The sequence below is a fragment of the Lethenteron reissneri genome, chromosome 60 (genome assembly GCF_015708825.2).
Source record: "Lethenteron reissneri isolate LAM-NWPU_2019-01 chromosome 60, ASM1570882v1, whole genome shotgun sequence".
Lineage (NCBI taxonomy): Eukaryota > Metazoa > Chordata > Hyperoartia > Petromyzontiformes > Petromyzontidae > Lethenteron > Lethenteron reissneri.
In genome coordinates, this window is record NC_083838.1 from 6,249,172 (window position 1) to 6,276,747 (window position 27,576).

General features: G+C 53.2%; 1 protein-coding gene across 1 annotated transcript in view; it reads right to left on the reverse strand.

Annotated features, from left to right (window-relative positions):
• Positions 1-4,524: 4,524 nt before the first annotated feature.
• LOC133357879 (F-actin-uncapping protein LRRC16A-like) overlaps positions 4,525-27,576 on the reverse strand; it is a 67,778-nt gene continuing 44,726 nt past the window's right edge. The window contains exons 15-39 of the mRNA XM_061576031.1: positions 26,912-26,988; positions 25,766-25,870; positions 25,373-25,442; positions 24,685-24,766; positions 24,476-24,575; positions 23,980-24,034; positions 23,643-23,815; positions 23,082-23,150; positions 21,911-22,004; positions 20,727-20,825; positions 19,522-19,662; positions 17,136-17,243; positions 16,235-16,410; positions 15,910-15,997; positions 14,999-15,109; positions 14,803-14,869; positions 14,481-14,686; positions 13,897-13,973; positions 12,700-12,858; positions 11,170-11,377; positions 10,596-10,674; positions 10,224-10,367; positions 9,642-9,776; positions 9,223-9,422; positions 4,525-7,745 (exon numbers count right to left, since the gene is read on the reverse strand). Coding sequence (XP_061432015.1) covers positions 9,226-9,422; positions 9,642-9,776; positions 10,224-10,367; positions 10,596-10,674; positions 11,170-11,377; positions 12,700-12,858; positions 13,897-13,973; positions 14,481-14,686; positions 14,803-14,869; positions 14,999-15,109; positions 15,910-15,997; positions 16,235-16,410; positions 17,136-17,243; positions 19,522-19,662; positions 20,727-20,825; positions 21,911-22,004; positions 23,082-23,150; positions 23,643-23,815; positions 23,980-24,034; positions 24,476-24,575; positions 24,685-24,766; positions 25,373-25,442; positions 25,766-25,870; positions 26,912-26,988 — 2,820 coding nt within the window. The 3' untranslated portion in view covers positions 4,525-7,745; positions 9,223-9,225. The remainder of the gene's footprint in view (positions 7,746-9,222; positions 9,423-9,641; positions 9,777-10,223; positions 10,368-10,595; positions 10,675-11,169; positions 11,378-12,699; positions 12,859-13,896; positions 13,974-14,480; positions 14,687-14,802; positions 14,870-14,998; positions 15,110-15,909; positions 15,998-16,234; positions 16,411-17,135; positions 17,244-19,521; positions 19,663-20,726; positions 20,826-21,910; positions 22,005-23,081; positions 23,151-23,642; positions 23,816-23,979; positions 24,035-24,475; positions 24,576-24,684; positions 24,767-25,372; positions 25,443-25,765; positions 25,871-26,911; positions 26,989-27,576) is intronic.

Genomic DNA, 27,576 nt, shown 5'->3' on the forward strand with positions numbered 1-27,576 from the left:
CATATTTGAGGGGGGGGCAGAGCTTTGTGACGTCATATTTAAGGGGGGGGCAGAGCTTTGTGACGTCATATTTAAGGGGGGGGGTCTGACTTTTTGTGACGTCGTGTGACAAAGGGGGGGGGGGGGGGGTCAAAAATCGTCCAAAATCGCGTGACGTCTTTATGGACGGCCCCTGTGGTTAATGCAGTACTTGATCCCTTGCAAAGGTATCTATTTGGTGTTTGAACGTCTGAACACCTAAATATTGACTTAAAGCTTTCGTGCCTGCAGGAATTCGAATTCTTTGAGTCATCGGGGAGAAAAGAGGAACGCCTGTGTTGCGATCGAAACGTGGTTTGTTTTTATTTTTTGAACCTTTTACCGAAAGACCCAAATAATATCTTAACGCCTGTTTAATTGCCAGAAAGGGTAAACCCCTATTCGTATTTTTCATACATTTGTAATGACTCCGACATACTCTTTGGTTCTTTCGGTAAAGTAACGTCGGTAAAAAATAATAAAAGTTGAAAAATAAAATAAAAAATAAAATAAATTAAATCACGACGTTTCGGGCGCAACCCAAGCGCTGGTCATCAGGTGGGACAACCACAGCCATAACGCATGGCAGTGAAGCCGAAGACGCTGAAAATGCTGCAAACACCACAACATAACGTAGTTCTGGTTTTACCTGGTTAATAACATATTTCCAATGATTGCTCAGCCTGCATCCATCTTCTCGGTTGAAGATACGTCTCATCTCATCCACCAACACTCATCCCATTCACCAACACTCATCTCATCCACCAACACTCATCCCATCCACCAACACTCATCCCATTCACCAACACTCATCTCATCCACCAACACTCATCCCATCCACCAACACTCATCTCATCCACCAACACTCATCCCATCCACCAACACTCATCCCATCCACCAACACTCATTCCATTCACCAACACTCATCTCATCCACCAACACTCATCCCATCCACCAACACTCATCCCATCCACCAACACTCATCTCATCCACCAACACTCATCCCATCCACCAACACTCATCCCATCCACCAACACTCATTCCATTCACCAACACTCATCCCATCCACCAACACTCATCCCATCCACCAACACTCATCCCATCCACCAACACTCATCACATTCACCAACACTCATCCCATTCACCAACACTCATCTCATCCACCAACACTCATCCCATCCACCAACACTCATCCCATCCACCAACACTCATCCCATCCACCAACACTCATCCCATCCACCAACACTCATCCCATCCACCAACACTCATCCCATCCACCAACACTCATCCCATCCACCAACACTCATCCCATCCACCAACACTCATCACATTCACCAACACTCATCCCATTCACCAACACTCATCTCATCCACCAACACTCATCCCATCCACCAACACTCATCCCATCCACCAACACTCATCCCATCCACCAACACTCATCCCATTCACCAACACTCATCCCATTCACCAACACTCATCTCATCCACCAACACTCATCCATCCACCAACACTCATCCCATCCACCAACACTCATCCCATCCACCAACACTCATCCCATCCACCAACACTCATCCCATCCACCAACACTCATCCCATCCACCAACACTCATCCCATCCACCAACACTCATCACATTCACCAACACTCATCCCATTCACCAACACTCATCTCATCCACCAACACTCATCCCATCCACCAACACTCATCCCATCCACCAACACTCATCCCATCCACCAACACTCATCCCATTCACCAACACTCATCCCATTCACCAACACTCATCCCATCCACCAACACTCATCCCATCCACCAACACTCATCCCATCCACCAACATCCCATTCACCAACACTCATCCCATTCACCAACACTCATCTCATCCACCAACACTCATCCCATCCACCAACACTCATGCCATCCACTAACACTCATCCCATTCACCAACACTCATCCCATTCACCAACACTCATCCCATCCACCAACACTCATGCCATCCACTAACACTCATCCCATTCACCAACACTCATCCCATCCACCAACACTCATGCCATCCACTAACACTCATGCCATCCACTAACACTCATCCCATTCACCAACACTCATGTCATCCACTAACATTGATCCACTGGCTGTGGTGGTCCCACCTGATGATGAGCGCTTGTGTTGCGCCCGAAACGTCTTGATTTAATTTAATTTATTTTTTATTTTATTTTTCAATTTTTATTTGTTTTTAAATCCTTTATATTAAGTTCACTTGCTTGCTTGCTTGCGCGCTTACGACCGTGCAAATCTTTCGGTCGTTTTTTAACCAACTTCCCGTGATCCAATCGAGCTGATATTTTGCACACAGACTCGTTGTGCGTGACAATTTATTTTCGTGAAAATTTTTTTCCAAAATTTTCCACTTTTTAGGAAAATTTTTTTTCATATTTTATTTAAAATACCAATGTGATAAAAATGAAACTCTTACTCAAGAAAAACATAAATGAATAATAAAATAAAACCGATGCCACGCATATAAAGGATTTATAGTGAAAAACTTTGTTTTTACGGGTTAATTTTTACCTACGTGACTTTACTGAAAGAACCAAAGAGTATGGATCCTTGCAGTCACGAAAACTTCCATTCTAGAACGACTCCGAACATCAAGTTATAAGAAGAGCCACTTTTATTAAAAAATTTCCACAATACGGAACCCTTCTATAGATGTCTACGATGAGGGACCCTAGGCTTCGTCCTTGTCTTTCTGCTTGTGTCTTCCTCCGAGTGCTCTCCACTTATATAGCCCTCAGCCCCCTTTCTCGAACCTCCTTGTTTTCTACTTCTCGCCAGTCCCTGTCCTTTAACGGTTCCTTTTTGTTTTCCCGTTCAACCCCTATTCAGCAATCCCTTTTAAAGTCTGCCTCCTGACCAATCACGGTAGAGACCTCTTTCTTCCAATCGGAGACCGCTGTTTATTTTTAAATTGCCGTTAGGCTGCATATGGCTTGGGGTAATATTTCGGTCATTACACATTGATGACTTTAGTACCCATACCTCACAAATTATTTGGTGATGCTGCTGCTCCGTTGGCATCGGTGCAGAACGACAAATCCGGCGAGTTACAATCAAGACAAAAGTGCAAATTCTAAATGAGAAAAATCGGACGAAACATTTAACCGGTAGTAGAAAAAAATCTACGCAATTTATTTGCTATGAAAAATCGCACAAATAAACATTTTGTAACAAAAGCCAGGCAAATTTTAAAGAAAATGTACCGAGTATGAAGCACATGACACTCAAACACCACACAAATCACAGATGGGGGGGAGGGGGACGGACATCGGTTCCCCCAAACTGCTATTAAGCGATCTCGCTTGCGATGAGGACCAACCCACACCAACCCACCCCCGGGGCAGCGATTCACCACCGGTGTGCCCGCGGTGGCAAATTCCCCGCTGTGCCCACGGCATCTTTGTAATCGTAGCAAAAGTCAAGAAACGTCACTGCCGCAAGCTGCGATGGACGAACTCTCGTCCGTGCCGTTCAGTGGCCGATCCATCCCCCACGTCCCGCCCTGCACTCCCCATTGGATGGCAGATCCCTCGGTCGGGCACTGCTGCGGTTTGGGAAAACAGCCGCTGATAGAAGCTTTAACTTCCTTCGTGACGTTCATCTCCACTCGTCAACAATAAAATTCCCTGTCGCGGATTTCGGCAGCACCGCCTGCATTTGCTCGTTCTCGATGAGATCAGTAAGAATAGGTAAAGGTTCATATTCTTAGGTTTTTTCGGTAAAGTCACGTAGGTAAAACATTAAAATTAGTAAAAGTAAAATAAAATAAAAATCACTTTTACTAATTTTAATGTTTTACCTACGTGACTTTACCGAAAAAACCTAAGAATATGAATCCTTGCAGTCACGAAAGCTTCAAATCTAGAATAGATAAAGGTATCGTGAATTCTCTCTCGGCTACCAATGGGTTTCCCACCCACCCGCCCACATAGTCACCAACCAACCCACCCACACGGGGACCCACCGTGATTTTTCTGGTTCGGTGTGGCCGCGAAGGTCTAGCAAGCTCCATAGTGTGAGTGCCATGGAATAACATCGTTTGAGAAGCAGCACTGCGCCACAGATATACCATCAACTGTTACCACCTGAGGCCAGATAACTTCTGTACCAATTTAACTGAAATTGGCAGTGACATTTTTGCGCAACGTTCTAGGAATGCCATTTATCCAAGAATAATAGACCTCTTCTTGGTTCTTTCAGTAAAGTCACGTAGAAGGGAAATAATAAGATAATATAAATAAAACATAATAAAATAATTCTCACGACATTTCGGCCACAACGCAAGCAGCCGTCCTCAGGTGAAGAACAGGTCTGTCAGAAAAACAGCGTCTGTTGGAAAGACAGCGTCTGTCTTTCCGACAGACCTGTTCTTCACCTGAGGACGGCTGCTTGCGTTGTGGCCGAAACGTCGTGAGAATTATTTTATTATGTTTCATTTTTATTATTTTATTATTTCAATTCTACGTGACTTTACCGAAAGAACCAATAAGGTCAAAGTTATGTTTTTGATTAAGTGATAATTGAGTCAGTGGTGTAATTCCACATTCCTCTGGTGGGAGCGAGTCTATCTAAAGGACAACCTCTGTTGACCTTGCCACAAAGTGGTACTAATGTTTTACCATACCCCAGAGGGATGATGAGTCAACCCCCAACCAGCATTTGAACTTTCAATTGTGAGCCACTTGCTCTACCACCGAGCCACTTGGCTGTATGCAAAGGGCCACACAGCCCACTTGCTGTACTGCAGTCTCCTGGACACTTCGTAGCCCAGTGACATCTTCATCAGTACTCACCGGCAAATCACTGGTTTACAGGAAAGCACGTGCGTATCTCACTGTAAAATTGTGAACTGTCTGGACCACGTGTGTGGTAGTGTTGGGGCTCTGTGGGGAGTGGTAGTGTTGTGATTAGCACGCTGCACTATGAATCCAGCAGCCCGAGTTCGATTCCCGTTCACGGCCAACATCAGTGACGATTATCTGAACCGGTCCTGGGCCTCCCCTAGGTCGGCTCAGCCTCAAACGAGTACCTCGTGCGGTATGTGAACATCACCACTGGGGAAACAAAGGCGGTCGGGCGTGGTGCTGGACACCCACCCCATCGTGTGCCGTGCCGGCCTTCATAGGTGCTCGCTAAGAGCACTTGCCCCAAGAGTCTGTTAAGGCTACAGGGGGGATCTTTGTCTGTTTGTCTCTCTGTACCATCCCTCTGGTCTGTCATAGAGAGATGGGCAGGCCTGACAGCTGTAATGGCATTAGCACTCAACAACAGGACCATGTAGACACCCTCAACACAGTCAACATTTCACAATCATCATCGTAACAAACGTGGGTCGTCATCTTGAAGTTCACCCAGCAACCGTGCGGTTGGAACCGTTGAACCAACGTTGGACGCAACGTTGGTCCAACGTTCCATGTTTACTGTGTAATAATTTATGGTTTTATAAAATATGGCTTATTCATGGAATAAGTCAACCGGTTTGACGAGTTCACAAAACTGAAGGCACCATCACCATCCCAGCGTGTATCAGTCACATTTCATGAGGATTTCTCCCCTATCAAGGTGGAGAGATGAATTGCATCATCATCATCGCAGTCCTATTTTGTTGACATAAGTAAAATCCACTTCTTACATTTAATTGATTACCCAAATCTTTCAAGTGAAACGTACGTCTGAAATCGTGTAAATGGCAGATTCATTATAAAAACACACTGCTCACAGTCAGTGCGAACCTCGATTTAATTTAGCTTTACAGTATGCGCACAGCATAACATTGCACGAGTTTACGTAACAAATTACGTAACTATGAAACCAACTGTTATATCAAAAGTACTAATGGTATAAATTCGATGTAAAACCCACGATGAACGTCCTCATGACGTCTTGCCAACGCGTCCTCCGTGCGACGTATCTTGGTCAGCACGGTCCTGGTGCAAGGAATGAAATGGGGGGGCCCTGTTTGCCATTCCCCTCCTTGCAACCCAGTGCCTGGGCCCCTCTAGCCCGTGGGCCCCGTGCAGTGACACCGCCTGCACACTCAACAGCTACAATACTGCACGCGTCTGCCCAGCGCCAGCATGGATGAGGGGCCCGGGAGGAAAGGCACCGGACCAGCCCCGAACAATTCGCACTCCTCGCGATGTGACTAATCAAGTCGGGGCACGCATCGCGAATCAACGCAAGTATCGTAGCGGTTACAATCGCTTTTAACCCATTGCCAAGAGGAGCGAGCGGGAGACTTGAACGGCTTCGTGTCTCGGCCAAACCGCGTCTCTCTGACCCAGACCCTCACCTCCCGCCACATTCTCTTTAACGTGGAAAATGACTGGCACACCACTTTCCATTCAAGCATATTCACCTTCATACAGCAGCAAAACAAACAACAACAAAACGCTGCTGGGTTATGTTACCGAGCGTACCGCGTACGCTTTGGGATATGTTAAGAGAGTGGGTGTTAAGTAACCCATCGCTTCAGCCTGGGATTGTGGTCCGGCAGGAGATAATTTTACCGAGTTTCTGCAGTAGAGGTCAATGCGTGACCGCTCGCAGCCGCGGTGCCACTGAGCCTCCCATCGTTTGCACACGCAACCTTTGCTTTGCATTGCTTGAACATTCCTTGGCATTAATCATAGCAACAGTGCAAAACGACAATTATTAAAATACCGCCCCTGCAAAACATGAACAAATTACTGACCATAACATTAACAATCCAGAATGACACTACACTCGTTAAGAACGCTCAATAATTTCGATTTAAAGCTTTCGTGACTGCAGGGATTCATCTTCTTGGTTCTTTCGGTAAGTCACGTAGAAGGGAAATAATAAAATAAAATAAATGTATTATAAAAAAATTTTATTTTATTATTTCCCTTCTACGTGACTTTACCGAAAGAACCAAGAAGAACGCTCAATAACATCACAAAAACCAGTTGCGAGTTCAAGTTTATAACGATACAATGGCAGCTCTTGGCGTCAACAGCAATGGCTCATGACTCAGTAGGGAGGAGCACAGACCAGGGCTCGCTGACAGCAAGTGCTGTCAGCGAGCACTTATTAAGGCCGGCTCCACCACACGACAGGGGCGGATGTGGCCAGTATTACACTCGGCCGATTTCCTTTCCCCTGTGTTGATGTTTACACATTGTAGCAGATTCTGGACCTAGGGGAGGCCCAGAACTAGTCCAAATTAATGGAATCTGTGTTTTACCCACCCAGCATCGACCCGTTTCTGGGAGTCGAACTCAGGTTGTATAGTTCATAGCACGGAGCGCGAATCACTGCACCACCCATCCCGAAAACGTGACTCCCCATGTCTTGAACAATCGCCGGTGGCAGCAACGCTGAGCGTGGCCCCGCTAGCAAGAGTTAAACCAGCAGCCCCTCACCGCTACCCGCGGCTCGCATGCACAGCGGAGCGAGCGACGCTTGCGCGTTGAGGATTTACAGTTGCACACATCGACGCAACACGTTCGAAGGAAGCGTGCGACCGCGAGATGAGCGCATGTGAAATAAGGCACCGCTTAAAGGGAAGACCAGCGCACCGCTCAGGAGGTTAATTCAAGCTCGGTTTCTTCGACCCGGGGCAGCAGGCGGGAGGCTTCAGCGGCCCAGGCCTGTTCCAGCATCAGCAGCACGGCACAAGGCCGTCAGCCACAGCCTCTCCTGCTCCTTCGCCACTGCAGCCGGTGGGAAACGAGCGTTAACAAGAAAAAAGCAGTTTTAGTTTCACGTAATCTAGAGTTAAATCAAGCTAAGATGAATTAACAACCGGCGCTGCCCAGCATGGTGAAGTATGGTCAAACAACCCCCATGACAACTTGCAGCTCAGCACACGGCAGATGCCTGCGCAGAGCGACTCACGACTTCCTCTTGATACCAAGATCCAGGATGGTCATCGTGTCTATGCGCCGCTTCTCGGTGGCAGCCCCAACAGTCTGGAACGATATCCCTCTGCACATTCGCAGCATCACCTCAATCGCCTCCTTCAAGAGACACTTTAAAACTCACCTCTACAACCGCGTGCTTTCGAGCGACTCTGAGCTTGGCACCGCGCCTCTGAGTTGCGGCCACTACGTCTGCAAATTTGCGCGCGTTACAAATTTAACTATTATTATTATTACCGATATGGAATGGCGAGGCACTTTGTCCAACAGTGGCTTCACAAACGGGCCCAGTCAAAGTCCATGACGTTAAACAAGTCGCAGCTGCTGGAGTTGCGCTAAGGGACGCTGCTGGCAACTCATTCCCTTATCTGTGTTGACCCTGTGGCCTTCAGGACGAGGTGAATTGCTTAACCGGGAGACGAGCTCGAGAGAGCCGGGTAGGGTCTCGTTTGCAAGAGTGCGACCTGCTTCTCTGGGCAGTGCAGATGAAAGCGCCGTGTGTCTGCCGATGAAAGGGATAACGTGGGCCCGGTGCCCCAGCCCCAATAACTGGTACGGCTGCCATGGGAACCTGGGTGGGTCCGTGGTGGCCGTGGAAACGCGGCATCAGAGACGAGCCAAGCGACGCTGTGACTCACGAGGGATAATAGGGGGAATCCAACAAAGGCCTCCCGGGGGTGTTTCCCGTGGGAAACCTGGGGAAGCGTGGAGCTGCATAAGCTGTTGCGGTTGACTGTGGGTGGATGCGATGGGTGGACATCAGGGCGACTTCCTCATTGGTGTCGGATGCGCGAAAAAGCAAGGACTCAGTGGGGGGGAGGTGGGGGTGAGATGGCACTTGAGATTAAACGAGACTCACCGGGCAATTGGGATGAGCTAGGGTTTCACAAACTGCAGTCCTTTGCCACTCACCGTGGGACATCTTTGCACGTTCACCGGTGTTCTCCGTAAAAAGTGACGTTACGTCGGTTACCCCTGCTGCGTGCAACCTGACGAGTAGTAAACACGTCCCCGCGTGATGTTGCGAGGCTAATTGAAATTAATGTCGCGATTTTTTTGTTAGTTTGTTGTCCTTCCCCCGCACCTCCGATTCGCACGGTTGGCTACGTACGGTGCGAAAGAAGTTCAGGACACGTGCTTATCACCGATCATTCGGCGCATACAGCACGGTAGGAATTGGGCTATCCGTGGTTGTTGGCGTTCGAGGACATTGGTCGCAGACGTTAAGAGCCGCGTGATATTTGTAGAATTTGCGGGCATTCCCTCGTACCGGCTATTCGTCCAGCTGTTGCCCCAGCGAGTGGCACTTCACTATCATCCTCCGTGACCTCCGAGGCTCCGCCTCCGCCGTGACGGGCCTTGCCGCCGAGGCTTGTGATTGGTCGGCAGGGTCAGAGAAGACGTGGTCTTCCACCGCGCTGGGGCTGCCCTCCTCTACCATGGAGGCCGGGCGGCACCGATTTGCTGAGCCTGCGCCCGGGCACACGTTGGATGCGCGGCGCTCGCCATCATGCGCTGGTGCTGGCACCACCGCCGCAGAAGAAACGGCAGTGACACAACCACAAACACTGCCACAAACATCAACCTCCTCACGACCACAAACATGGACCCAAATGCAACCACGAGCATCAACCTCAACGCAACGACAGTGCGCGCACACGTGGACCCGCGCAGGCCCACGTGACTCACCTGGAGGCTGCAGGGCAGCCCGGGGGAGGGCCGGCCGTTTGGGCGCCGGGTCGGCCTCGTGCTTCTTCGGAAGTCGAGGGGAGGAGGCCGCTTGCGACTCGCTCGGAGCATTATCCTCGCCATCTCCCTCATCCCCTTCGTGGGTGGACACAAAAACAAAGATCCCCCGTATAGCCTTAGGAGCAAGTGTTGTCGGCGAGCACCTATGAAGGCCGGAATGGTCCACGAGGGGGTGGGTGACCAGCACCACGCCGACAGCCTTTGTCTCCCCAGTGGCGATGTTTACACACCGTACCAGGTATTCATTTGAGGCCGATTCTACGTCGGGGAGGAGACCCAGCACCGGATCAGATAATCGTCACTGGTGTTGGCCACGAGCAGGAATCGAACTCGGGTCACGAGGCGGTGGTCGAGACAAAAAAATGCAGTGGCAGTCAAGGCAGGGAACACACCGCCACGCAAGAGACGGAACTGGACGAATTGTTGCACTGCAAGACCACGAGAGATGGTGACAACTTGGGGAAGCCGTCATCCAGCAGCGGATTGAGCACAGCCCACAACGATGACGTCGCCGCCGCGTACCGCTGGGCGCGTTGGGGCGGCACCGCCAGACGGCCGTCGCTGGGCCCTCCGGCGCCACGTCACCGTCGTCCTCGCGAAGGTCGCGGTTCGCGGGCGGCTGCAGGGCCCGGCGCCGCGCCGTCATCCTCCTCTCCCCTGCGGAGCCTGCGGGGCGAAGCCGACCGCGAGTCACCGCGGGTGCCACGCGCACCGCCGCCGAGCCCGCGACGACGCAACACTCGCGGCGAACCGGGGGACGGAGATCCTTACTCTTAGGTTTTTTCGGTAAAGTCACGTAGGGAGGGAAGGTGGGAGGGGAGGGATGGAAGGTGGGAGGGAGGGAGGGGAGGGAGGGAGGGAGGGAGGGAGGGAGGGAGGGGAGGGGTCATGGACCTGGCTGACCTCCAGGCCCCGGGGCGTAGCTCTTGCTGTCCGCCGAGTCGTCGTCGTCTTGGCTGACCGAATCCGATTTCTGCGGACGACGGAAATCCGCCGCCACCGTGCAGCAGGGGGAGTGGGCAGACAGACGGGAGGAGGAGCGCGGGAGTGCGAGGGAGACAAGGCAGGGTGAGTGAAGAGGGTGCGCGATTGCTAAACGACCCGGTCCCCGCTGCAATGCGCTAAGATGCACGTCCTGTGCAGCGCCCCGCCCCGGGGTGCGGACGCGTTTATCCGCTTGGGAAAATCCAAATGACGTCCTGGGCGCGACGTTCAACTGCGTCCGGCGACGGTGTCGCCTAAACGCCGCCGCTGTGGAAGGCGCGGGGGACACGTCCTCTATCGTTCATCCGTAGCCGTGCCCCTGAAACCCGAGCGCGCATTGCCGGGTAGCCAGGATCGGATCGGATGGAGGGAACCCGTGCCACGGATCTGTCCTCAGGCGGCAAAGGAACTCAAGAGAACGAACGAGAGGGAGAGACAGGAAGCGAAGGTCACATGGTGTGCAACGCACGCTGCGATCGGTCACCTTGGTCCTGCCGGAGGTGAGATCGGGGTGCTGGGATGGCGGCCCGGTCGGGTGGGGCGGCATCATGACGGGGACGCCGAACAAGCGCCAGCGCTCCACGGGGGGCGCCGGCTCCTCCGTCGCTGCGGCCGCCTCCGTGGGGCCCTCGCGCGCCAACTCCACCGCGTCCTTCTCCACTGCCGGCGGCGGCAGCAGCGACGACTCAGAGCTGAAGACACGTGGGGATACGTGGAGAGAAACAGGGGCACACTGAAACATGCGGAGACACGTGTAAACACGTGAGGACACGTGGGGAGACGTGGGGAGAAACAGGGGCACACTGAAACATGTGGAGACACGTGTGAACACGTGAGGACACGTGGGGATACGTGGGGAGAAACAGGGGCACACTGAAACATGTGGAGACACGTGTGAACACGTGAGGACACGTGGGGATACGTGGGGAGAAACAGGGGCACACTGAAACATGTGGAGACACGTGTGAACACGTGAGGACACGTGGGGATACGTGGGGAGAAACAGGGGCACACTGAAACATGTGGAGACACGTGGTGTGAACACATGAGGACACGTGGGGAGACGTGGAGACGCGCCAGAACAGGGACACACAGGGAACACAGACACACACTGCGACACGCCATAATACACGGGGTTACGTGGCGGAAAGGCGGGCACACGCGGGGACACACGTCAAGTTATTTCCGACCATGGGCATGGCACGGGCTGGAGAAGATGCAGTACAGGAGGACGTGGAGCTGATTGGACTTGCCGATGACCGGTACCAGTGGTGTCGAGATCGGCCTCTGTGCAGGAGGCAGGACACTACTGGGCAGTTGGAGGCAGTCGCCTGCCAACAACGGCGGAGGAGCGGCACTCACAACAAAGAGTGGAACGCCAGGTGGCTAAAAGACAGCAAGTTGGCGCAGTAGGGAGCACAGGTGGTGCATCTGCCAGTCATCTCAGTGGGCCTCAAAGTGCACCGAGCTGCTTAGTGGTGAATGACAGCTGTTGTTGTGGTGTGTGCAGGCGCTGCCGGTGTGAGACAATATTTTGACCTGGGATGCTGGGCATCAAAATTCTAGACACTATATGAACCTCCCCAAGTCTAACGCTGACCCAAGGAGGTGTCAGAATCCTCGGCATAACCATAATTTTTACCCCAGGCAGTGGGGGAAAGGTGGGAGGTGGGGGGGTCATATTGCTATTACAAAATTTGCACCCCAGGCAAGGACCACATACAAAGTAGTATTCTGACTATTCTAGATTTGAAGCTTTCGTGACTGCAAGGATTCATATTCTTAGGGTTTTTTCGGTAAAGTCACGTAGGTAAAAACATACAAATTAATAAAAGTAAAATAAAATAAAAATCACGAAACGTCGTGATTTTTATTTTATTTTACTTTTATTAATTTTAATATTTTTACCTACGTGACTTTACCGAAAAAATCTAAGAATAGTATTCTGACTCCCAAATTCTACGAGTTCAAAACACTCTCTCGCTCCAGCCGTGTGGTGTGGCCGAGCACACACCTGTCGGGCGCTGTGGAGGCCGGGCCCAGCTCCAAGCTGGGCTGAGACGTGAGCTGCGGTGGCCGTGGGGCCCAGGGCTTCAGGAAGGAGAAGAAGCTGCCCTTCCTGCCCTTGGGGCCTTCTTCCTGTGGGTGTTGTCCCCTCTCTGTTCCCACAGCCCTGAGCAGCAGCAGCAGCAGGAGCAGCAGCAGCAGCAGAAGGAGCGGCAGAACGAGCGGCAATAAGAGCGGGAGCATAACATTGAGATCGCTTCTGCCGCCCTATATTGCACAACTGTAATGTGAGGTTATATCCGGGTCGTTGACGGATTACAACTCGTCACGATGATTGGCTCTGCCGGTCCTGGTCCATAGCCAATGGGGGGAAGCCTAGGGGCGTGGCCCTGACGTAATGGAAAGGTGACAGCTGCAAGTAGAGGATTGGTTCTGCTGGCTTTAGCCACAGCCAATGGGGAGACGAGTCAGGGGCGTGGCTCTGACGTAATGGAAAGGTGACAGCTGTTTGTAGATGATTGGTTCTGCTGGCTTTAGCCACAGCCAATGGGGAGACGAGTCAGGGGCGTGGCCCTGACGTAATGGAAAGGTGACAGCAGCTGTAAGTAGAGGATTGGTTCTGCTGGCTTTAGCCACAGCCAATGGGGAGAGGAGTCAGGGGCGCGGTCCCGGGAGCCTACGGGGGAGTCTGGAAGATTCCATAGAGGCTAACCAGGATTGGTGGAAAGGTACCACGTGACCCGGGTATTAAATAGGGGTGGAGACGAGCAACACGTGGTCAGAACTGGAACGAACGGAGGAGGAGGCCACGCGAGAGCAGGGGTCCAGGCTGCCACGTGGCTGCGCGTGTCTCTCTCTATCCCTCTCACGCTGCCGGTCAGCAGCGTGAGAGGGAGTGCTGTAATGAAAATCGAATAAAGACCGGATTCCAGAAGTCGCCTCAACGACCTTTATTGCACAACTACAGCTGATTTTACAAGGGTGGTGGGGGTGACGGCAGGTGATGATGATGATGGTGGTGTTTGCCGATGATGGTGTTGATGGTGGTAGTGTTTACTTATGAACATTAAGATGATGGTGACGTTAGTGATGCTGATGGTAACGATGATGGTGACGATGGTAGTGATGATTGTGACAATGGTGGTGGTGATGATGATGACGGTGATGGTGACAGTGATGATGACTGCTGGTTTGTGCTTCTTACTGGAGCCTGGCTGAAGGAGGAAGGACTTTCTTGGTGAAGAACTCAGCGATTCCTTCATCAACAGCTCCCTCATCCTGCTGGGGTGGAGGGGGGGGGGTCGGTGGAGGGGTGTGGGGGCAGAGGTCAGTGTAGAGGTGTGGGGTCATATAAACTAACCTCCGTTACTCATTATAATATATTTACGATGAACATAACCGTACACAAAGAAAACGTCATTGTCCGTGCATGGTCACAGCAACTGAGAAATCAAGTCAGGGCATCGGGCAAGACAGCAGGACCTGTGAGGCCTGGTCAACTCGGGAAAATCTCCACTTAAATGAACGAGGATTCTACGGGCCTATTCCTAGGCTCTCATAGATTTCAGATTCATTTGAGTGGCAATTCCTGCATCTCTATTGCAATGAATGGGATTCTATCGGGAGAGTTTTACTGTAGCGGAATCCTCATTCCAATCCCATTAAAGTGAGAATTTCTTGAACGTGCGAATCGCCATTCCCGTGTGAGCCATCCGCAGTAGGCTCGTGGCGTTTTGGTATGGATCCCGCGCTCGCGACCGCCTCGTGCGACTGCTGACGAGCACTCACAACAGCGCGGAGACTTGCGGAGACGGACGGGCGGTGCTGCCGCCCCGGCCGACCCGGTTTCTTGGGTCTCGTCTTGGTCACGTGCTCCAGCCTCCCCGCATCTCCTGGCGGCGGCTCCGACACGTCCATCGGCGGCAGCTCGCTCGTGCCGCCCTTCTGCGGCGCTGCCGTCGCAGCCACGGCTCCACCATCCAGCGCGCCGTCGGCTGTGGGGAGAGGCGGGTGCATTCACCAGGAAGGAAATGAAACGACGGGACGAGAAAACCGCAAGTGAAATGTCACGAGCGCCGGCACAGACGCCGGTGGGCGGGGGCGGCCATACCGAAGGCACGCGACACCGGCCGCATCCTCCTGTTGCGAAGGCTCCGCTTGCGCGAGACGGGCGACATCTGGGGAGGGGTTGAAGAGGTCAAGGTCGAAGAGGTCAAAGTCAAAGGGTTTACTTGGATCGGCGGGGACGCGAGGATAAAGTCAAGTTCAGGCTCCGGCGTCGACCGGAATGCGCCGGTTGCGCTTACCGTGACGATGTCGGCCTCCTCGGAGTGAGCGCCGTCTTCCTGCGGTGAGGTCTGTCCTGCGGGAGGTGGCTGCCCCCCCAGCGCGAGGCCGTGGCTAGCCAGGTGCCCAGCCTGGGGGCGGCAGCGTCAATGTCAGCGCGCACCGCTTAATGCCCCACGGCTGTTTGGCTCGTGGCGGCGGGAGAGGTGACATTTAGGAGGAATATTTTTAGGTTTTTTCGGTAAAGTCACGTAGGTAAAAAAATTTAAATTAATAAAAGTAAAATAAAAATAAAAATCACGACGTTTCGGAGGCAACACAAGCTTCCGTCTTCAGGTCACAGCACGATAGCTGTATCACTTGATACAGCTGTATCACTTGATACAGCTATCAAGTCGTGATTTTTATTTCACTTTTATTAATTTTCATTTTAATTTTTTACCTCGTGACTTTACCGAAAAAACCTAAGAATATGAATCTTTGCAGTCACGAAAGCTTCAAATATAGAATTTAGGAGGAAGTAGCGGTTGCTATCAACCGGAGGTGGGGAACCGGATGCTCACCGGGGGTCGAGCAGAATTTAAAAAATTACATTTCTGGGCAGCCCCACGCACCTCCGACTAGCGGAACTGGCTACGTATGGTGCGAAAGAAGTTCAACACACACACATATATAGTTGACGCTGAACGTTGACCGCGCGAGGACAGTGCACATCGACAAAGCGACCCTGCCAGCTCAAAAATATTCCCCTCCAGTACCCGATTAGTGCATCTAAGATGGTCATGGCGAGAGGCAGGGGGAGCGGGGGGTACATCTTGTGTGGACCGCGTTGGGCCCACCAGTCGCGGGTCTCCCCCCGCCACCGCTACGGGAAAAGAAAATTCGGTGAAACTCGGCGACGGGAGGAGGAGGTGACCGTGGCGCGTCGCACCAGCTTGGCGTGGACGCCGCACAGCTGCTCCAAGAGCTTGTCCGTGATGCGGTCCGCCAGGAGTGCCGACAGGGACAGGCGCACCTCGCTGGAGACACGCGGGGGGGGGGGGGTGGTTGGGGGACGCCATCAGTAACAGGGTCAGAGATAGCCGAGCGCACGGACAGAGACACAGCAGGATAGATGATGACACGGGGGACAATTCAGCCAGGGTTGAGCGGCGTCTTTGTACAAGTGGTGTCGAGTCGTTGAGTAGGAGTTCGGGCAGAGTGAGTGGCTGAGCGAGCGGTTACGTGAGCACGTGGCGCCCGTGGTTTCCCCGCACCTCGCTTTGTCGTGGAGCTCCACGGCCGCCTGCTCGAGGCCGAGGCTCCGCACGAGCGAGCGCGGGACGGAGATTCTCTCAGCACCGGCGGCGAGGAGGGCGGCACGGACGCCCGGCGCCGCCGTCGTGTGTGGGCACAGCCCCTCCCCCACGCGCACCATCGCCTCCAGCATCGCCTGTGCGCCGCACACGCCGCATTCCGCACGCACACGCCGCACGCACACGCGCCCCACAAATACAACGTCCGCTACGCACGGCACGTGGCATGCATCCACGTGCACCGCAGGCGGCGCGCACCCGCTAAGCACATCACGCGCCGACGCGGAAACCCTGATAGGCCCGCAGTGATGACGTCAACGTCACTCCCGTTATTTAAGACCGAAACAGGAGGACTTCTTCACAATTCTGGCTGTCGACTGATGAGGATGGTTGTAATCACCAGCGAAACGTCGGACTCCAATTATAAATGTTGTGGGTTTACTCTCCAAGACACCGGTGGTGCTGAAGTAGTAATTGGCACGTTTTGCGTACGTGACAAACCCTACTAATTGGCTTTGTTGGGTGGTGGCGGGTTTAACGACACATTCACATTTTTGTGATCTAAACCAAAAAAAACTTTATCATTGATATTGGTGTGAAAGCCAACTACGCTTTAAACTGCTGTTAGACTGGAGCACCTATGAAGGCCGGCACGGCACACGAGAGGGTGGTGTGGACACCACGCCCGGCCGCCTTTGTCTCCCCAGTGGCGAGTTTACACACTGCACCGGGTACTCATTTCAGACTGAGTTGGCCTCTGGGAGGCTCAGGACCGCTTCACATAATCGTCACTGGTGTGGGCCGCGATCGGGATTGGAACTTGGGCTGCCGGGCGAAGTGGGTGACTGCCCCCCCCCCCCACCTGCAGCTGCGAGTCGAGCACGGCCGCCACCTCCGCCGTCGTCTCCTCCATCTGCACGCTGAGGGGGTCGGGCCCCCCTGGGCTGTGGTGGAACAGCGTGGGCAGCAGCTGCACGCGCAGGGCGGGGGGAGGTGATGGAAGCTGGGTGAGCTGCGAGCCGCGAGCCTCGGGGCGGTCCCTCTCTGCTATCGCTGCGCACGGCCGCGCGGCTCGAGCAAGAACGTCCGAGGTCCGCCATCGGCCACGCAATTTCTCTCATGGACGCAACTTCCTCCCCGTTTTTGCCGCCGCAAAGCAGAGGTCGCAAACGGGTTTTGATTCCTTACCCGTACCCGTACCCGGCCGCACCAGGGTCGCAAATGGGTACCCGTACCCGGCCGGGTACCCGTTCCCTACCCGTACCCGTACCCTACCCGAATGAGTGACAAACGGTTACTCACCAGTGACTCACGGCCTACCCGTACCCGGCCGCACCAGGGTCGCAAACGGGTACCCGTACCCGTACCTGGCCGGGTACGGGTAGCCGGGTATCGGGTAGGGTACGGGTATCGGGTACCCGGTTGCGACCTCTGCCGCAAAGACTCTTTCCTGCTTCTGTTAGTTCCCGTGAAAGTGCTTTTTGTGTGTTAGTTCGTTGTCCTTGCCCCGCACCTCCGATTGGCGCAATTGGCTAAGTACGGTGCTAAAGAAGTTCAACGTGCATAGCTACGTATTGAGGACTGCAGCTCTCTCCTCTGCTGCCTCCTCCGTGCTGAATAGGCCCTGGTCTACCCAGGATGCCCTGGGACTCCTGGCTGCTGCTGCTGCTGCCCTGGCTGCCCCGGGGCTCGTTGTTGTCGATGTTGTTTGTTTGTTATTGATTTGGTGCCCCCGATTGCTGGGTATCTCTATCCCTCACTCCTGTTTTCCCTGCCCTAACCCACTCGTCATGCCCCATTTTATCTGAATGTAGTTTCTTCAGTTTTGTAAAGCATCTTGAGATTGCCAATTATGGTTGCGGGGATTGTGAGCTGGAAAAATAATAACCGATGTATTCATCTTCTTGGTTCTTTCAGTAAAGTCACGTAGAAGGGAAATAATAAAATAATAAAAATAAAACATGATAAAATAATTCTCACGACGTTTCGGCCACAACGCAAGCAGCCGTCCTCAGGTGAAGAACAGGTCTGTCGGAAAGACAGCGTCTGAATGTCTCCCAGACAGATCTGTTCTTCACCTGAGGACGGCTGCTTGCGTTGTGGCCAAAACGTCGTGAGAATAATTTTATTATGTTTTAAATTTATATTATTTTATTATCTCCCTTCTACGTGACTTTACCGAAAGAACCAAGAAGATGAATCCCTGCAGTCACGAAAGCTTTAAATCGAAATTTAACTGATGTGTTGTTAAACGCTTGTGCACTGCGTGACAATTGAATGTTTGGCCGTGTCGGGTGGTGGAGGGTTCTTCACACAGATTAGGGTCACATCATTACTTAGTGGCCTAATCCAAACAATACAATTAAGAATGTTGAGATTGGAGTGAAAGTGCTCCTGCTGCTGCTGTTGTCATAAAATGTGCTAACGTAAGAATAGTTATCTAAGCAGGAATTTGTATTATTATTCTGCAAACTGGGAGCGCACCTTGCAAAATTGTGAAAGCCCATCGTGGCCTAGAACTAAACTAAACTATTTTTTATTTCACCAGGTAAGGCGCACTGAGGAACCGGAGAAAAACCCACGCGACCACGGGGAGAACACGCAAACTCCAACTATACAGTTGTTAGGGTCGAGATTGAACCCACGACCTCCTGTATACCAGGCGAGATAGTTACCATCTCTCCATGGTGGCTGGATGGCGCTATCCCCCCCCACCACCCTCCTGTCCCAATGGCAACAGCCAGAGTTCAATGTCCATTATACGTGTAGTGACATAAGAGGGGAGGGGCTGCTGGGGGCTCTGGGACCCTAGGCAACCCAGACGCTTAAGCCCCTTGGCGCCAGGCGCTGGGACCCTCGGCACCCCAGCCAGTTAAGCCCCTTGGCGCCACCAACGGGGGGGGGGGGGGGCTGTGTGTGCTCTGTGGGATATCTGGGGGCGGACACAACCCCACCCCTCGTTGGGGACGAGGCATAAAAGGGCAGCTCCCTAGCCGATCAGGGCCAGTTGTAGCTCAAGACCCAAAACCCAAGACCAGCCATCTCAGGATCCTGGGACGCTGTGAGGGCCAGTGGTGGGACTCTGGAACTCCCGGCTCTACGTCCTTGTGAGGGCGAGTTCCGAGGAAGCCAGAGTAGTGTATCTAGGCTGTGTACCTAGGCTGTGTACCTAACCTGAATGGAGTGTTGTTGGATTGTAATAAAGAAGTTACCTCTACAAGTGTCTCCAGAACCCATTACATACGTACGGCCTTGGAGTTCTTGGCCTCCTGCAGCAGGGCCTGAGCGTGCATCATGTCTGAGCGGGCAGGGCCCTCGGCCGCCCCCACCGCTCCCCTCTGCAGGGCCCTCAGCTGGTCCTGGGCCCTCACGCACATCCTGTCCACCAGCTGACCCACGCACACACACGCACGCACGCAAAGATCCCCCGTAAAGCCTTAAAAGACTGTTCGGGCAAGTACTGTTAGCGAGTAGCACCTATGAAGGCTCTCTCTCTCACCTTTCGGGGCTCGCACGTCCGATTAGCACGGTTGTGCAGCCCGAAATAAATTCAAAATATGTACAAAACTGGCATGGCACACGAGGGGGTGGGTGGCCAGGGGAGGCCCAGCACAGGTTCAGGTATTCTTCACTGGTGTCAGTCGTGAGCGGAAATCAAATTAAAATCGGGGTTCGTAGCGCAGCGCACGAACCGCTGTGTTACCAACTACCCACAACAACACACACGCATGCCCGCGCATATACAAACGCGTCCACATCTGCACACACACACACACGTGTACAACACATGCACAGACACGCACAGACGTACGGACACATACGCACGCACGCACTCGCACACAAATAGACACAGACGCACATACAGCAACATTCTCTTGCCACTGATCCCCGTTGTGCTATTTGTTGACCCCTGACCTCTTGCGGCTCTTGGGTCACCATCTTTTCCACCGAAGACCAAATCCACACATATTTCTCAGTCAGCACCAGGCCTATAAAGGCTGTGCAGTAAAATGGAATAAAGTTCAACACAGTACCAGCAAGATATCGGTACGAATCAATTACTACCTACCGCAAAAACACAGATGCCAATTCCCGGACAGGTGGCAACTGTAGTGGGTAGGTGAGTGAGAAAGATGAACGAGTGAGTGAGTGAATGAATGAGTGAATGAGTGGGTGAGTAGGTGAGCTACTGAGCGACTTGACAAATGAATCAATGCATGAGTGGGTGGGTGAGTGAATCAGTGAGTCGGTGGAGGGGGCTGCCACCTTTTCAACTCAAGACCAAACCCCACACATCTCAGTCAGCGCCAGGCATATCAAGACTGTCAAGTATCTTGTAACAAAGTTCAACACAATACCGGCGGTACCAGACCTCAAGACTGTTCGGATCGTGCCTGGACATTCACACCCGGACAGGTGGCAACCATAACCCCTGCCCTCCCGACTCCCTGACCTGCTGGGATGTGCTGGCGAGGATGCCGTGCTGCAGGCGGTACGCCTGCTCCGGGCACGAACGCCGCGAGCCGTGGTTCCGCAACAGCAGCTTCTCGATCTGCCACGGTCACACACAAAGACAAAGACCCCCCATATAGCCTTAACAGACTGTTGTGGCAAGTGCTGTTAGCGACCGCCTATGAAGACCCGGCATGACACACGAGGGGGTGGGTGGCCAGCACCACGCCAGGCCGCCTTTGTCTCCGCAGTGGCGATGTACACCTTAAAGGTTTAACACGCAGGCTTTCACGACCAATATTATTCATAATCAACGTTTTTGGGTTTAGATCGCGTCATTTATAAATGTGTCGTAACCCTCCACCACCCGACACGGCCAATCAGCAAAAAAGTGTCACGTTGACAAAAGACAAATAGTTCAATTCTGGCGAATTGCCCGATTATGCTGGATGCAATTACCAGCGAAACGTCGTACAACTCAAAAATTGTAAATGTTGCGGTTTCACGCTTCAACACACCGGTGGGCTAAAGCAGTGAACTAATTTGTCTTTTGTCAACGTGACACTTTTTTGCTGATTGGCCGTGTCGGGTGGTGGAGGGTTACAACACATTTATAAATAACGTTGATTATGGACCGTAAAAGGTGCTCATTTGAGGCCGAGTTGACCTACTGGAGGCCAGGACCGGTTCAGATAACCATCACTTGTGTTAGCCACGAGCGGGAATTGAACTACGGTTGCCGGGTTCGTAGCCCAGCGCGGTAACCGCTGCACTACCTCTCCTCACACACACATATACAAAGACAAAGATCCCCCATATAGCCTTAACAGACTGTAGGGGCAAGTGCTGTTAGCGAGCACCTATAAAGGCCGGAACGGTACACGAGGGGGTGGGTGGCCAGCACCATGCCCGACCGCCTTTGTCTCCCTAGTGGCGATGTTTACACACCGCACAAGGTACTCATTTGAGGCTGAGTCGACCTAGGGGAGGTCCGGGACCGGTTCAGATAATCGTCACTGGTGTTTGCCGTGAGCGGAAATCGAACCCGGGTCGCCAGGTCCGTAGTGCAGCGCGCTAACCGCTACACCACCGCTCCCCACGACACACACATACACACACACGCGCACACACGTGTCCACACACACTCATGCTGTGTGAACGGTAAATGCTGCGACGAGTCTGAACCTTCTGCAGGGCCTCCTCTGTCCTCTCCGGCTGCGTCTTCATTGCGGCCGCCGCGTCGTGCATGGGAAGAGGCATGAATCGCAGGCTGTAGTTCCTGGCGGAGAGATTAAGAAGCGGAGCGGTGGCACTGCGGTTAGCTCAGTGTGCCGTGAGCCACGGCGAGCCGAGAGTGACGAATAGCAGTCTCAACCAGTCCTGGGTCTCCACCCGCCACCGACCCACACTTGCTAGCGTCGTGAAGTGTGGTCAAACAATCCTCGTGACCGACACGACATGGAGAGAGCTTCATACAGCACAACGGGCTGTGAATTCTAGTTCATCTTCTTGGTTCTTTCGGTGAAGTCACGTAGAAGGGAAATAATAAAATAATAAAAATAAAACATTATAAAATAATTATTTTTAAAGCTTTCGTGACTGCAGGGATTCATCTTCTTGGTTCTTTCGGTAAAGTCACGTAGAAGGGAAATAATAAAATAATAAAAATAAAACACAATAAAATAATTTTCACGACGTTTCGGCCACAACGCAAGCAGCCGTCCTCAGGTGAAGAACAGGTCTGTCTGAAAGACAGCGTCATTCAGACGCGTCATTCAGACGCTGTCTTTCCGACAGCCCTGTTCTTCACCTGAGGACGGCTGCTTGCGTTGTGGCCGAAACGTCGTGAGAATTATTTTATTATGTTTTATTTTTATTATTTTATTATTTCCCTTCTACGTGACTTTACCGAAAGAACCAAGAAGATGAATCCCTGCAGTCACGAAAGCTTTAAATCGAAATGTGAATTCTAGGTTATAATGTTGATTTGTTTACCAAGGAAAGTCTGCTGAGCCTCAAGAATCTTTATCAGGTGGGTCCTGCTACATTGGGACGTTTGGCCAGTTCCATGCATGAGCATTTCACATGACACTCTAAGCTCCACACCGATAGAATTAGGAATCCAATGCTGTACTGCCATCTCCTGGTCACTTCACTGGCCAAACCGATGAGAGCCGATATTCCTAGGCAATATTCAGCGCAGGTACTAATCAGGCTCCAGCCTGATCGGCTTTCCAGATCCGACAAGATCGGTTAGGATCAGGGTGGATTGCTCAAGAGGCCACACGATCGAGGGAGTTTGTGACACTGGGGTCATGCGAGGTCACGCTGGGGGGGTACGCGAGGTGACACTTACTTCTCGAGGGCACTGGCCACATCCTGGAAGCCCTGGGCGGTCGTGCCGTTTTTGTCCCAGATCACCGTCCTGCGGGAGTCATACCGTGATCTCACCGTGAGCTCTTCGCTAGCTCGCCACACACACCGCGTTCTTACCGTGAACTCACCGCACACATCGTGTTCTCACCGTGTTCTCACCGTGAGCTCTCCGCGAGTTCGCCACATACACCGCGTTCTTACCGTGAACTCACCGCACACATCGTGATCTCACCGTGTTCTTACCATGAGCTCCCGCGAGCTCGCCACACACACCGCGTTCTTACCGTGAACTCACCGCACACACCGTGATCTCACCGAGAGCTCACGGCAAGCACGCGGTTGTGTTCGTGTGTGCATGCGTTGGGTGCGTGCGCACGCGAGCACCGAAGCATAAACGTGTACCGCTTTGTGTGTACCGGAGCCTGCGCATGTGTGCGTGTGTACCAGAGTGCGGGTGCGTACATGCATGCGTGCGTACCCAAGCGTGTGGGTGCGTGCGTTGCGTGTGCGTGCGTGCGTGCGTGCGTGCGCGTGCGCGCACCGGAGCGAGCTGTTGATGGCGAGCGCCTTGGCCAGCATGCGCGCCCCCAGGTCCCCCATGGCGTTGCCGCTCAGGTCGACGCTGGCGAGCGTCGCGTTGCTGCCGAGCGCGTTCACCACGACGCTCGTGCCGCTCTTGAGCCGCGAGTCGGCCAGCGACAGGGACTGCAGCATCTGCTCCGCGCAACAGACAAAGGTCCCCCGTGTAGCGTACGCTGGCCGTCGGGGCCGAGTGATGTTAAATGGCCGGGGAGTTTCACGAGGAGGCAGCGACGGCGTTTGCACGACGCGCCGGGTGCTCGTTTAACGCCAAGAAAACCCGACACGGACTTACGTACCGAGTCCTCGTCCTGTATCAGCTGCACCACCCCGTCCAGCACCTTGGACAGCATCCTGCAGGGGACACGGGGGGCGCGGGGGGACACGGGGGGTGAGTGGAAAGGGAGGGGGTGAGTGTGCGGATGAGAGAAAGCGAGTGTGTGGATGAGAGACGATGATCCATTCATCGTTATTTACCGTCATCGATTTCGCGAATTCACGCCCATTGAATCCTCTCATCTATTTCATTCATCTCATCTCCACCATTACATTCATAAGTACCATTGCTAATTAGTTGTAAAGCACCTTGGTTAAGGAGCTATGTGAACTCCTTTAAGATAAGATAAGTGAGCAAGGCAGAGAGAAGACAAACAGGCGAATGGACGAGCAGTCGAATGGGTGGCCGGGTGGTTGGATGAGTGCACTAGGTGGGCTTGGTGAGTGAGTGAGAGGGTGGATGGGCGGGTGAGTGGGTGGGTGGGTGGGTGAGGAGGTGGTGAGGAAGTGAGCACACACTTGGGCTTAAGGCTGGAGAAGTTACGGCCGAGGTCGAGGTGGCGTATGGAGCGATTCTTGCCGAGGACATTCATGAGCGACAGGAGATCGCTATCCAGACCTGGGGCGACAAAAACATGCGACTCAACTCACACTCGCGGATCCACTCACCCACCCACCCCCCCTCCCATTCCCACCCCCCCCACCCCTTGTCGAGCACGTGGCTTTACCGTTGTCGGCCAGGTCGAGGCGCGAGAGGTTTGGGACGTCCTCCAGGCAGTACTTGAGAGCCTTGGATCCTTCCATACGCAACTGTCAACGGCAGCAGCAGCCAGCCACCATGGCTCGCGAATCAACACGCCGGCTCTACGCGCTCACCCGCTCGCTCACCCATTCAGCTGCTTGTTCATCCTTTTACCCGCTCACTCATTCCTCTTACTTGTCCACTCACTCAATAACCAAGCATCCTCTCAGCCAGTCATTTGCTCGCTCACCCAATCACCCGCTCACTCACCCATTCAGCTGCTTGTTCATCCTTTTACCCGCTCACTCACTCATTCCTCTTACTTGTCCACTCACTCAATAACCAAGCATCCTCTCAGCCAGTCATTTGCTCGCTCACCCAATCACCCGCTCGCTCACCCATTCAGCTGCTTGTTCATCCTTTTACCCGCTCACTCACTCATTCCTCTTACTTGTCCACTCACTCAATAACCAAGCATCCTCTCAGCCAGTCATTTGCTCGCTCACCCAATCACCCGCTCACTCGGCCTCTCAGCCACTCACTGGTCCACTCATTCACTCACCTCCTCGCCCTCTAGTCCACTTCTTCGCTCGACCACTCGTCGGCTCGCCGGCTCGTTCCCCTACTGGCTCGCTCGCTCGCTCACTCACTCGTCCACGACGGGTGCCTCTTACCTCGCAGCCGCTGAGCTCCAGCGACACGTCCTGCAGGTGCTTGTTCGCTGCCAGCCCCAGCAGCAGCTCCCTGTGGGGCGCCGTGAGCATGGAGGGAGAAGGGGGGTGATCTCGGGGTCGCCCCAGGTCACGCCGTCAACCCGGGGTCACGCTTGAGGTGCTCATCGATTCATCATCAATGATGGTCAATCTTATCCCACAGCCATCGTGACACCGCCACTCCACCGCGGCGCAGCGGGTGAGTTTGTAGATGAATGGGCGGGCGAATGAGTGGGTGGAGTTCCTGTGCGAGCGAATGCCTGCACGGGTGAGCTTGTAGGTGAATGAATTGGTGAGTGAGTGAGTGAGTTGGTGAGTGAGCGGGTGAGCAGGCGAAGGATCCGGCTTCCTCACCGGACGGCGGGGGCCGGTAGGCGGGTGTCGGAGAGGTCGATGTGAGACAGGATGAGAGCGCTGCTGAAGAAACGCCTGCAGGAGGGCAGCACGTCTCGGGCCTTCCTGCGACGGCAAAGCGGCGCCATCCAACACAGCAGCACGAACAACACAGCGCCGTCTAACACAGCAGTGCCAACACAGCAGCACGAATAACACAGCGCCGTCTAACACAGCAGTGCCATCCAACACAGCACCGTCTAACACAGCAGTGCCAACACAGCAGCACGAACAACACAGCAGCACGAACAACACAGCGCCGTCGAATACAGCAGCACGAACAACACAGCGCCGTCGAACACTGCAGTGCTAACACAGCAGCACGAACAACACAGCGCCATCGAACACTGCAGCGCCGTCTGACATGCCAGCGCTATGAACGCATCTAACACAGCAGTGCTAACATAGCAGTGCTAACATAGCAGCACGGACAACACAGCGCCATCCAACACAGCAGCACGAACAACACAGCGCCGTCGAACACTGCAGCGCCGTCTGACATGGCAGCGCCGTGAACGCATCTAACACAGCAGTGCTAACACAGCAGTGCTAACACAGCAGTGCTAACAACACAGCGCCGTCGAACACTGCAGCGCCGTCTGACAGGTCAGCGCCATGAACACATCGTGTCTCTAGTAATAGGTTTTTACCCTTTCAACTGGTACAAAAACTGACACCTTTATACAAGGGATCAATGACCACAACACAAGCAGTCAATATGTAAACAAAAACAAACAACTCTGATCATGATAATGATATGCACTGTCCTTGAAGTTGATTGGTCCACACCCGAGACAGCTTTTCTTAGAGCCTAGTCTCCATTGGTGTTGGACCAGATGACGCCAAAAGGCGTACAACTCAAAGACAGCGCACTATCAGAGTATTGAGAGCTCGGGGTAAGCATTTACACTATGAGACTTCTCCTTAACCAGTGGCAAAAAATTGTAATAAGTTTTTACCCTTTCAACTGGTACAAAAACTGACACCTTTATACAAGGGATCATGTTTGCAATAACCACAACACAAGCAGTCAAAATGCAAACAAAAAGAAACAACTCTGATAATGTCTCTGTCTCTGTCGGTTGCAAGCTGTTGGGCGAGTCTCACCGATAAGAAAAGACGTTCTTTGACAGGCGCAGCTCCTGCAAGTGCCGGCAGCAGCCCCGCAAGAGCGCCCCGAACATCTGACAGGCGACAGCGCCATACACGTCGAGACATCGCCACACACACACCACTGCACACATGTCACACATGTGAAGTACCGGTGAGGACGCTTGACGCCGAGGTTGAGGCACACGTATGTTTATTCACAATATGACAGTGGGCATATACACTCTCGAGGGGGTATCGGCCCCCTCACCCGTATAACTCGGGATACACCCCTAGCTAACTCTGTCCTAGCCCCGAATCCTCCACTAATGGGCTAGGGGAGGCTAACTGGCCCGACACTGGTAAGTCGGGCCCGGTACCCGGAGTTCCAGACCAGCTCTTACAAGAGCACCGGCTCTGGCTTTCGGGACCACGCAGCTGGCTCAATCCTGTCCGGCCCTGAAAAGGACATCGAACCAGGGGAGTCCAGGGCTCTATCTAAGACGTCTTCAATCTTCTTCCCTTAGCTTAAACATAACTGCCGAGCCCTTTGAAACATCCCCTTTTATACCCAACCCCTCCCTGAGGGGTGGGGCCCCGGGGGATCATAACGTTCGAACCAGCCCCCCCCAGGGTGTCTGGCTCGGACGTCGTAGAGAGCACTTGCTCGTGCACTTACGTAG